Source organism: Dendrobates tinctorius, unplaced genomic scaffold, assembly GCF_039654945.1.
Source record: "Dendrobates tinctorius isolate UK_male_01 unplaced genomic scaffold, ASM3965494v1 ptg000349l, whole genome shotgun sequence".
Lineage (NCBI taxonomy): Eukaryota > Metazoa > Chordata > Amphibia > Anura > Dendrobatidae > Dendrobates > Dendrobates tinctorius.
Genome location: NW_027362015.1, coordinates 604,495 through 617,305, shown reverse-complemented (window position 1 = coordinate 617,305; position 12,811 = coordinate 604,495). Strand labels below are relative to the sequence as shown.

Genomic DNA, 12,811 nt, shown 5'->3' with positions numbered 1-12,811 from the left:
GCCACGGAGAAGCAGAGATCAGTGTCAACGAGCCACAGAGAATCAGAGATCAGTGTCAACGAGCCACAGAGAAGCAGAGATCAGTGTCACCGAGTCACAGTGAAGCAGAGATCAGCGTTACCGAGCCACGGAGAAGCAGAGATCAGTGTCAACGAGCCACAGAGAAGCAGAGATCAGCGTTACCGAGCCACGGAGAAGCAGAGATCAGTGTCAACGAGCCACAGAGAATCAGAGATCAGTGTCAACGAGCCACAGAGAAGCAGAGATCAGTGTCACTGGGCCACGAAGAAGCAGAGATCAGTGTCAACGAGCCATGGAGAAGCAGAGATCATTGTCAACATGTCACAGAGAAGCAGAGATCAGTGTCACCGAGTCACAGTGAAGCAGAGATCAGTGTCACCGAGTCACAGTGAAGCAGAGATCAGTGTCACCGAGTCACAGTGAAGCAGAGATCAGTGTCACTGGGCCACGGAGAAGCAGAGATCAGTGTCAACGAGCCACAGAGAAGCAGAGATCAGTGTCACTGGGCCACGAAGAAGCAGAGATCAGTGTCACAGAGAAGCAGAGATCAGTGTCACTGGGCCACGAAGAAGCAGAGATCAGTGTCACAGAGAAGCAGAGATTAGCATCACCGAGCCACAGAGAAACAGAAATCTGCATCACCAAGCCAAGAAGAAGCGGATATCAGCGTCACCGAGCCACGGAGAAGCGAAGATCAGCGTGACTGAGACATGGAGCAGCACGTCATCGGATGTCACTGCAGGACATCACATTATCTGCTACAATGTGACAGACTCGCCCCCTGACGGGAACCGAGGGAGAAACAGAAAATGGTCTCATTGTAAGTTATGGCGCCTGCGGAGACCGCACCTCGTCTGTACAGGGATCCAATCATTGGATGTCTCACACAGCGGACACTAAAGCAGTGTACTGGTCACCACTGACAGCTGGCGGACACCACACATCATAGACAGCCAACAAATACTATTGGCAGCCATCAGACACCACGGACAGCGGACAGTCACCACAGATAGCCGGAAGACACCACTGGCAGCCATCAGACACCGCAGACAGCCGACGGTCACCACAGGAAGCCACAACTTTAGAAAGCACCATTTATATCCATTTCTCCCCCCTTGGTACCACCCTGTGGTGTACGGTGGTCCTCAGTCTCGTACAGGAGGGGCCACTACAGGACACTTTGCCCCAGGCTGTGGGGCCTGGTATTGGCTCAGTAGGACCGGGTGAACCAGGTCTCCTGGGTGGCTCATCATCACGTCATACACACTCTTATTGGGCGGCACGGCCCGTAGCATGCTGTCCATATCCAGTGTGGGCGTTGGGCACGGCTGCTGGGGTCTGGGGGTGGTAGGCTGCGGCAGGAGCCCCCAGTACGGAGGTGTCATGTACGGGGAAGGTCCATAGTTATAGTAGGGATACTGAGGAAATGGGAAGAAGGGGAGCGCACTGCGGGGAGCCACCATGTTGGGTGGCACACACTTGGTATAAGAAGTTGGCAGCTCTGAGGGAACAAATGCAGCTTTAGATGGAGGTCCACATGGAGAACTATCAGTACTGGAATCAGAACTACTACTCTCATCTTCCCTTTGCCGTTTTGCGGTCCCTTGTGGAGAAGTCCTGGGCACCTCTCCGCAATGCTCTGGACTCTGATCACAGCTGAGAGGGGACATGGTGGGCAGACTGGCGCTGGAGGAGGAGTGCATGGAGTGGGTGGTGGTGAGGCTTGGACTGCTGGAGCTCTGCAGAGACTGAGGAGCGGACACCCAGAGCTGGTTGGTCGGGAGGTTACCCTGTTCTTGGTTCTCTTCTGTCTTGGAGAGATCTGGAAGTTCCACATCCTGGAGATCATGGAGTAAAGAGTCAATGGTGAAGGAGCTATGTAGTTTGCTGGTGTTGTGGAGATGATGAGAGTCTTCCCCCATGGAGCTGGCACTTGAGTAGTTACTGTCTGCCATGTGCTGCTGGAGCTCTGCACTGCCATCATACTTGTAGTCCTGCAGGATATAGGGTGATAAATCCAGGACAAAGCTCTCTGCACCGCCACGGGACATGACCGTGTTCTGCAACTTCATGGTGTCCAGGGGGATCCGGCTCACGTCCACCGACCAAAAATTTCCTTTGGCCTGAGGTTTTCCCGGATCCTTCAGCACCTGCAAGAAACACCAAGACGCATTAGGCCCTTATATTGACCCTACTGAGGAAGACCCCAAATGTGCAGCAATCATGGAACAACCTGCAGAAGAACCAAGGCAAGAGCTAGAGACGCAACACGGGCCAGGAGTCAGAAGACTAGCGACATACCCCACAATAACTACAGAGGATGGGTAAAACGCCTCACTATGTGATGGCAGAAGACAACCAAACCATCCTACAGTGACCGCAGAGAACAACCAAAACCACACCCCAAACTGACCTCAACAAAGAGCAAAACGCCATCCTACAGTGAATGTAGAGGATGCACAAAACACCCCACACTAACCACAAGAGCAAGGAATCACCTCCAATGAACTGTTTGTACCAAGGACTGTGATGAGAACAAGGGGGCATTCTCTTCGTTTGGAGGAAAGACAATTTCTGCACCAGCATAGAAGAGGGTTCTTCACGGTAAGAGCAGTGAGGCTCTGGAATTCTCTTCCTGAGGAAGTGGTGATGGCCAACTCACTGAATGAATGTAAGAATGGAATGGAGGCTTTTCTTGTGAGTAACAGTATAGAAGGTTACAAATAACAGAATATTACAGTCATGGCCAAAAGTTTTGAGAATGAGACAAATATTATATTTTCACATGATCTGCTGGCCTCTGGTTTTTATGTGTGTTTGTCAGATGTTTTTATCACATACAGAAATATAATTGCAATCATATTATGAGTAACAAAAGGTTATATTGACAGTTAGAATGAGTTAATGCAGCAAGTCAATATTTGCAGTGTTGACCCTTCTTCTTCAGGACCTCAGCAATTCTCCCTGGCATGCTCTCAATCAACTTCTGGATCAAATCCTGACTGATAGCAGTCCATTCTTGCAAAATCAATGCTTTTATTTTGTCTGAATTTGAAGGTTTTTGTTTGTCCACCCGTCTCTTGATGATTGACCACAAGTTCTCAATGGGATTAAGATCTGGGGTTTCCAGGCCATGGTCCCAAAATCTCTATGTTTTGTTCCCTGAGCCATTTAGTTATCACCTTTGCTTTATGGCAAGGTGCTCCATCATGTTGAAAAAGGCATTGTTGATCGCCAAACTGCTCTTGGACGGTTGGGAGAAGTTGCTCTCGGAGGACATTCTGGTACCATTCTTTATTCATGGCTGTGTTTTTAGGCAAGACTGAGAGAGAGCTCATTCCCTTGGCTGAGAAGCAACCCCACACATGAATGGTTTCAGGATGCTTGACAGTTGGCATGAGACAAGACTGGTGGTAGCGCTCACCTCGTCTTCTCCGAATAAACCGTTTTCCAGATGTCCCAAACAATCGAAAAGGGGATTCATCAGAGAAAATGACTTTACCCCAGTCCTCAGCAGTCCACTCCCTGTACCTCTTGCAGAATCAGTCTGTCCTTGATGTTTTTTCTGGAGAGAAGTGGCTTCTTTGCTGCCCTCCTTGAGACCAGGCCTTGCTCCAAGAGTCTCCACCTCACAGTGCATGCAGATGCACTCACACCTGCCTGCTGCCATTCCTGAGCAAGCTCTGCACTGCTGGTAGCCCGATCCCGCAGCTGAAACACTTTTAAGAGATGGTCCTGGCGCTTGCTGGTCTTTCTTGGGCGCCCTGGAGCCTTTTTGGCAACAAGGGAACCTCTCTCCTTGAAGTTCTTGATGATGCGATAGATTGTTGACTGAGGTGCAATCTTTCTAGCTGCGATACTCTTCCCTGTTAGGCCATTTTTGTGCAGTGCAATGATGACTGCACGTGTTTCTTTAGAGATAACCATGGATAACAGAAGAGAAACAATGATGCCAAGCACCAGCCTCCTTTTAAAGTGTCCAGTGGTGTCATTGTTACTTAATCATGACAGATTGATCTCCAGCCCTGTCCTCATCAACACCCACACCTGTGTTAATGGAGCAATCACTGAAACGATGTTAGCTGGTCCTTTTAAGGCAGGGCTGCAATGATGTTGAAATGTGTTTTGGGGGATAAAGTTCATTTTCTAGGCAAATATTGACTTTGCAAGTAATTGCTGTTAAGCTGATCACTCTTTATAACATTCTGGAGTATATGCAAATTGCCATTAGAAAAAATGAAGCAGTAGACTTTGTAAAAATTAATATTTGTGTCATTCTCTAAACTTTTGGCCATGACTGTATAGGTAGATGGTTGACCCAGCTTAGGGGAAGGAATTTTTTTCTCTATGGAGAAAATTGGCTTCTACTCTGTGGGTTTTTTGCCTTCCCCAGGATCAACAATGCGGAACAGCTGCACTAAAAATAGGCTGAACTAGATGGACATAAGGTCTTCCTTCAGCCTTCAAAGCTATGTTACTATGTTACCCCACAGTGACAGCAGAAGACAACTGCACCATCCCACACTGACCTCCACAAAGAGCGAAACACCATCCCACAGTGACCGCAAAGAACAACCAAAACAACACCCCAAACTGACCTCAACATAGAGTGAAACATCATCCTACGGTGAACGCAGAGGATGTACAAAACACCTCACACTAACCACGAGAATGAGGGAATCTCCCTATACTAACGGCCAAAGACAACCAAAACAACACCCCAAACTGACCTCAACATAGAGCAAAACACCATCCTACAGTGAGAGCAGAGGATATACAAAACACCCCACACTAACCGCGAGAACGAGGGGATCACCCCAAATTGATGGCAGAAGACAACCAAAACAACACCCCAAACTGACCTCAACATAGAATCACCCCACAGTGACCACAGAGGATGTACAAAACACCCCACACTAACTGCGGCAACGAGGAAATCACCCCACAGTGACGGGAGAAGACAACCTAAACAACACTCCAAACTGAACTCAACATAGAGCGAAACACCATCCTACAGTGACCGCAGAGGATGTACAAAACACCCCACACTAACCGTGACAACGAGCGAATCACACAGCCCCCCGACAAAGCCTGCGCGAAACGCGCATAGGGGCTACACGGCAACTATGGGTAAGATTACTTTATTATCATGACTTGTGTCGTGGTCGTTTTTTCTATTTACATGTGTACTACTAAGCTGGACTAGGCACTTTTTTTTATATGGCCACACACTAAGGGTCATATGTATTTTGATCCTAAATTGAAGCACTGTCACTTTATTGCCTGGTTGTAATGCACTGCTGCATGTGTTTTTCTGCACCTGTTCCCCTTTTGTGACGGAATTCTGAATAATTGTGACCTTTTTTTGTGTCTATGTGTACGGGTGATTTATATCTCGTCGATAAATAAATAATATTATATTTTTACTACTTCATTTGTGGATTTTTTTTACTCTATTTTTCTTTTGTATACAAAGCATTTTTAGAGTAATTACATTGCTAGTGCATACAAGGATGTGGTCTCTTTAGGTCAGGGCCATTTCTTCTAACAATGCATATTGTCTGCAGTTGTTTGTTTGCCATTTAACATACTGTGTAAGGCTAGTTTCACACTTGCTTTTTTTTGCAGCGCGTTTTTCCCGCAAAAAAACGCATTGAAAAAACGCATACATAAGCATACAACTGCTGCGTTTTTTTCAAGCATTTTTATGAGCATGCATGAAAAAAACGCAGCGTTTTTATGCGTTTGTATGCGTTTTTAGCGCGTTTTTACCGCGTTTGCGTTTTTTTCCAACATTTTTAGGTGGCCCCTCACACTACCCAAACCATGACTTTACTAACCCTAACCCTGACCCTAACCCTAACCCTAACCCTGACCCTAACCCTAACCCTAACCCTGACCCTAACCCTTAACCAAATCATACTTAACCCTAACCCAAACCCTAAACCCTAACTAACCCTAACCCTAACCCTGACCCTAACCCTAACCCTAACCCTGACCCTAACCCTAACCCTAACCCTGACCCTAACCCTAACCCTGACCCTAACCCTTAACAAAACCATACTTAACCCTAACCCTGACCCTAACCCTAACCCTAATCCTGACCCTAACCCTGACCCTAACCCTAACCCTAACCCTAACCCTGACCCTAACCCTTAACAAAACCATACTTAACCCTAATCCTGACCCTAACCCTGACCCTAATCCTTAACAAAACCATACTTAACCCTAATCCTGACCCTAACCCTGACCCTAACCCTAACCCTAACCCTAACCCTGACCCTAACCCTAACCCTGACCCTAACCCTTAACAAAACCATACTTAACCCTAATCCTGACCCTAACCCTGACCCTAATCCTTAACAAAACCATACTTAACCCTAATCCTGACCCTAACCCTGACCCTAACCCTAACCCTAACCCTGACCCTAACCCTAACCCTAACCCTAACCCTGACCCTAACCCTTAACAAAACCATACTTAACCCTAATCCTGACCCTAACCATGACCCTAATCCTTAACAAAACCATACTTAACCCTAACCCTGACCCTAACCCTAACCCTAACCCTGACCCTGACCATAACCCTAACCCTAAACCCCCTTAACTAACCCTAACTCTAACCCAAACCCCTAAATTCCATGGTTTAAAAAAAAAACGCATATGCAAAAAAACGCATACATGAGCATGCCAGTGCGCACATATGCGCATCCATAGGCTATAATGGCCATTTTTAGCGCAAAACGTGCGCATATGTGCGCATGCGCTTTTTTGCAGGGCCAAAAAATGCAACATGCTGCGTCTGGAAAATCCCAACGCACACCCCAAAAAAACGCAGCGCATGAAAATCGCATACATGCGCTGACCAGTGCGCAGGTATGCGCACCCATGTTAAATATAGGGGAAAAAACGCATGCGCAGGTGTGCGTTTTTTTCCAGCGCTAAAAAACGCAAATGTGAAACCAGCCTTAGTCTGTAATAGTGACTTGTACATAGTGTGTGTTTATCTTTGCTTATTGTGTGCTCATATGCTAATTGTGTATTGTATTTTATTACCAGTTTGTTGACGTCGAAGGTGGATAGGGAAAAGCTGTGAGGGTGGACTGAAAGACACTGGGTAAATCTAAGGCTGTGTGCACACGCTGCGGATTAGGTGCGGATTCATCCGCGCGGATTTTGTAAAATCCGCAGGTGAAACCGCAGGTCTTGGTTTTACCTGCGGATTGCTCTGCGGTTTTGCCCTGCGGTTTTTCATCTCCTCAATGGAGGAGATGGCAAACCGCAGGGGAATCCGCAGAAAGAACTGACATGTCAATTCTTTCTGCGGATTGAAAACCGCAGATAATCCGCGCGGAAAAATCCGCACCGTCTGCACTGCGGTTTTTGATTCCCATAGGGAATCATGGTACTGTACACCGCAGCAGAAACTGCTGCGGTTCTGCAGCGGCCAAAACAGCTGCGGAACCGCAGCAAAATCCGCAGCGTGTGCACACAGCCTAAGAATAGATCACATGCCTCGGGTATAAAAAGACTCAAGAGACAGAGAGAGCAGATCTCATCACACAGAGCTACCAGTCAGACATTCTGCAAAGCACTCAACGGACAAGAGGATTGCAGCCAATTCATCATGGCAATGACACGAGGGACACGGATCTATGATTCTATAGGAATCAACCTATGGCTTGTCGGCTCCAGTTGGAAGGACACAGATCTGATCCAGTGACTATCTCTCAACCATGGATATGTTTGGGGAAAGCCAGGTTTTGGCACCTGCTGGTCGCCTGGTTCCATGGAGATGGTCGGATAAGCCAGGTGGTGACTCTCATGTCAACTGGCTTTGTACCTTGTATGGACTCTATGCTCCATCATCTCCCTACGCTTGTCGATATCTCTTCTCTGTGTGTATATCACAGGTGGAATAGCGACCCTGGGAGCTCTGACGTAACATCTACCATTATCCCGGTGAGACAGAGGAAGGGTGAGACCATGAGAAAGAGGGAATCACCCCACATTGACGGCAGAAGACAACCGAACCACCCCATACTGACCTCAAGATAGAGCGAAACACCACCCTACAGTGACTGCAGATGACAACAAAAAAACATCCCAAACTGACTTCAACATAGAGCGAAACACCCCATAGTGATGACAGAAATCATCCAAAACAACACCTCACACTGACCTCAACATAGAGCAAAGCACTCCCCTACAGTTACTGCAGAGGATGTGTAAAACACCCCACGCTAACCGTGACAACAAGCAAATCACCTTACAGTGAATGCAGTGGACAACCAAATCAACAACCCCCACACTAACCTCATTATAGAGCGAAACACTATCCCACAGTGACCGTAGAGGATATGCAAAACACCAGCCTGCAGTGAAAACAGAGGACAAGCGAAACACCACCCCTCAGTGACCAAACTCCCAGGCCTTGAGTAGAGGACCCGAGAATGAAAAAGGACAAAAAAAACCTCCTCCACATTGTGGAGGGGGGGTGAGAAGAAAGTTTACATATATACTGTATATATGTGGAACCTCCATGGTCATCGTGTCCAATCCCCTGCTCAATGCAGGAGTCACTAAACCATCTCAGACAGATGTCTGTCCAGCCTCTGTTTGAAGACTTCCATTGAAGGAGAACTAACCACCTCTCGTGGCAGCCTGTTCCACTCATTGATCACTCTCACTGTCAGAACAATTTTTCTACTATCTAATCTGAATCTTCTCCCTTTCAGTTCCATTCCATTGCTTCTCATGTTTCAAGGTGTAAATGAGAATAAAGATGATCCCGCTACACTGTGACAGCCCTAGAGATATTGGTAGACAGCTATTAAGTCTCCTCTCAGTCTTCTTTTTTGCAGCTAAACATTCCCAGATCCTCTAACCGTTCCTCGTAGGACATGCTTTGCAGTCCGCTCGCCATCCTGGTTGCTCTTCTCTGAACTTGCTCCAGTTTTTCAATGTTTTTTTTTAAATGTGCCCAGAATTGGACCTAGTATTCCAGATGAGGCCTGACCAAGGTGGAGTAGAGGGGGATAATTACTTCACATGATTTAGACTCTATGCTTCTCTTATACATCCCAGGACTGTTTGCCTTTTTTCCTGCTGCATCACACTGTTGACTCCTGTGCAGTCTGTGATCTATTAGTATACCCAAGTCTTTTTCACACGTGCTGTTGCTTAGTTCTATTCCTCACATTCTGTAGATGTCATTTTTGTTTCTCTTGCACATATGTAGAATCGTGCAATTTTCCCTGGTTAATACCATTCTATTATTCGCTGCCAATTGTTCAAGCTTATGTAAATCCTTCTAAATTCTTTCTATGTCTTCTCTAGTATTAGCTATCAGTCCTAGCTTTGCATCGTCGGCAAATTTGGTCATTTTACCTTCAGTTCCCTTATCTAGATCAGTTATAAATATGTTGAACAACACTGGGGCCAGGACAGAGCTTTGTGATACCCCACTTGTAACACTGGGGCCAGGAGAGAGACTTGTGGTACCCCACTTGTAACACAGGGGCCAGGACAGAGCCTTGTCGAACCCCACTTGTAACACTGGGGTCAGGACAGAGATTTGTGGTACCCCACTTGTAACACTGGGGCTAGGACAGAGCCTTGTAGTACCCTACTTGTAACACTGGGGCCAGGAAAGAGCCTTGTGGTACCCCACTTGTAACACTGGGGCCAGGACAGAGACTTGTGGCACCCCATTTGTAACACTGGGGCCAGGACAGAGCCTTGTAGTACCCCACTTGTAACAATGGGGCCAGGACAGAGCCTTGTGGTACCGCACTTGTAACACTGGAGCCAGGGCAGAGACTTGTGGTACCCCACTTGTAACACTGGGGCCAGGACAGATCCTTGTAGTGCCCCACTTGTAACACTGGGGCCAGGGCAGAGCCTTGTGGTACCCCACTTGTAATACTGGGGCAAGGACAGAGCCTTGTAGTACCCGCTTGTAACACTGGGGCCAGGACAGAGCCTTGTGGTACACCACTTGTAACACTTGGGCCAGGGCAGAGCCTTGTAGTGCCCCACTTGTAACACTGGGGCCAGGGCAGAGCCTTGTGGTACCCCACTTGTAATACTGGGGCCAGGACAGAGCCTTGTGGTCCCTGCTTGTAACACTGGGGCCAGGACAGAGCCTTGTGGTACACCACTTGTAACACTTGGGCCAGGGCAGAGCCTTGTAGTGCCCCACTTGTAACACTGGGGCCAGGGCAGAGCCTTGTGGTACTCCACTTGTAACACTGGGGCCAGGACAGAGCCTTATAGTACCCCACTTGTAACACTGGGGCCAGGACAGAGACTTGTGGTCCCCACTTGTAACACTGGGTCCAGGACAGAGCCTTGTGGTACCCCACTTGTAACACTGTGGCCAGGACAGAGCCTTGTGGTACCCCACTTGTAACTGTGGGGCTAGGACAGAGCCTTGTAGTACTCCACTTGTAACACTGGGGCCAGGACAGAGCCTCGTAGTACCCCACTTGTAACACTGGGGCCAGGACAGAGCCTTGTGGTATCCCACTTGAAACACTGGGGCCAGGTCAGAGCCTTGTGGTATCCCACTTGTAACATTGGGGCCAGGACAGAGCCTAGTGGTATCCCACTTGTAACACTGAGGCCTGGACAGAGACTTGTGGTACCCCACTTGTAGCACTGGGGCCAGGACAGAGCCTTGTGGTACCCCACATGTAACACAAGGGCCAGGACAGAGCCTTGTGGTATCCCACTTGTAACAGTGGGGCCAGGACAGAGCCTTGTGGTATCCCACTTGCAACACTGGGGCCAGGACAGAGCCTTGTGGTATCCCACTTGTAACATTGGGGCCAGAACAGAGCCTAGTGGTATCCCACTTGTAACACTGGGGCTAGGACAGAGCCTTGTAGTTCTTACTTGTAACAGTGGGGCCAGGACTGAGCCTTGTGGTACCCCACATGTAACACTGGGGCCAGTACAGAGCCTTGTGGTACCCCACTTGTAACAGTGGGGCCAGGACAGAGCTTTGTGACATCCCACTTGTAACACTGGGGCCAGGACAGAGACTTGTGGCCTTCACTTGTAACACTGGGGCCAGGACAGAGCCTTGTGGTACCTCACATGTAACACTGGGGCCAGGACAGAGCCTTGTGGTACCCCACTTGTAACACTGTGGCTAGGACAGAGCCTTGTGGTACCCCATTTGTAACATTGGGGCAGGGACAGAGCCTTGTGGTACCCCACTTGTAACACTGGGGTCAGGACAGAGCCTTGTGGTACACCACTTGTAACACTGGAGCCAGGACAGAGCCTTGTGGTGCCCCACTTGTAACACTGGGACCAGGGCAGAACCTTGTGGTACCCCACTTGTAACACTGGGGCCAGGACAGAGCCTTGTAGTACCCCACTTGTAACACTGTGGCTAGGACAGAGCCTTGTGGTACCCCACATGTAACACTGGGGCCAGGACAGAGCATTGTGCTACCCCACTTGTAACACTGGGGCCAGGACAGAGCCCTGTGGTACCTCACTTGTAACACTGGGGCCAGGACAGAGCCTTGTGGTACCCCACCTTTAACACTGGGGCCAGGACAGAGCCCTGTGGTTCCTCACTTGCAACACTGGGGCCAGGACAGAGCCTTGTGGTACCCCACATGTAACACTGGGGCCAGGACAGAGCCTTGTGGTACCCCACTTGTAACACTGGGGCCAGGACAGAGCCCTGTGGTACCTCACTTGCAACACTGGGGCCAGGACAGAGCCTTGTGGTACCCCACATGAAACACTGGGGCCAGGACAGAGCATTGTGCTACCCCACTTGTAACACTGGGGCCAGGACAGAGCCTTGTGGTACCCCACATGAAACACTGGGGCCAGGACAGAGCATTGTGCTACCCCACCTTTAACACTGGGGCCAGGACAGAGCCTTGTGGTACCCCACATGTAACACTTTGGCTAGGACAGAGCCTTGTGGTACCCCACTTGTAACACTGTGGCTAGGACAGAGCCTTGTGCTACCCCACTTGTAACACTGGGGCCAGGACAGAGCCTTGTGGTACCCCACTTGTAGCACTGGGGCCAGGACAGAGCCTTGTGGTACCCCACTTGTAACACTGTGGCTATGACAGAGCCTTGTGGTACCCCACTTGTAGCACTGGGGCCAGAACAGAGCCTTGTGGTACCCCACTTGTAGCACTGGGGCCAGGACAGAGCCTTGTGGTACCTCACTTGTAACAATGTGGCTAGGACAGAGCCTTGTGGTACCCCACTTGTAGCACTGGGGCCAGGACAGAGCCTTGTGGTACCCCACTTGTAGCACTGAGGCCAGGACAGAGCCTTGTGGTACCCCACTTGTAGCACTGGGGACAGGACAGAGCCTTGTGGTACCCCACTTGTAACACTGGGGCCAGGACAGAGCCTTGTGGTACCCCACTTGTAGCACTGGGGCCAGGACAGAGCCTTGTGGTACCTCACTTGTAACAATGTGGCTAGGACAGAGCCTTGTGGTACCCCACTTGTAGCACTGGGGACAGGACAGAGCCTTGTGGTACCCCACATGTAACACTGTGGCTAGGACAGAGCCTTGTGGTACCCCACTTGTAGCACTGGGGCCAGGACAGAGCCTTGTGGTACCCCACTTGGAACACTGGGGCCGAGACAGAGCCTTGTGGTACCCCACTTGTAACACTGGGGCCAGGACAGAGCATTGTGGTACCCCACTTGTAACACTGGGGCGAGGACAGAGCCCTGTGGTACCCCACTTGTAACACTGGGGCCAGGACAGAGCCCTGTGGTACGCCACATTTAAC

General features: G+C 49.3%; 1 protein-coding gene across 1 annotated transcript in view; it reads right to left on the bottom strand.

Annotated features, from left to right (window-relative positions):
• Positions 1–1,166: 1,166 nt before the first annotated feature.
• Positions 1,167–12,811, bottom strand: part of LOC141075033 (forkhead box protein H1-like) — a 98,017-nt gene continuing 86,372 nt past the window's right edge. The window contains exon 3 of the mRNA XM_073562368.1: positions 1,167–2,171. Within this exon, the coding sequence (XP_073418469.1) occupies positions 1,167–2,171 (1,005 nt within the window). The remainder of the gene's footprint in view (positions 2,172–12,811) is intronic.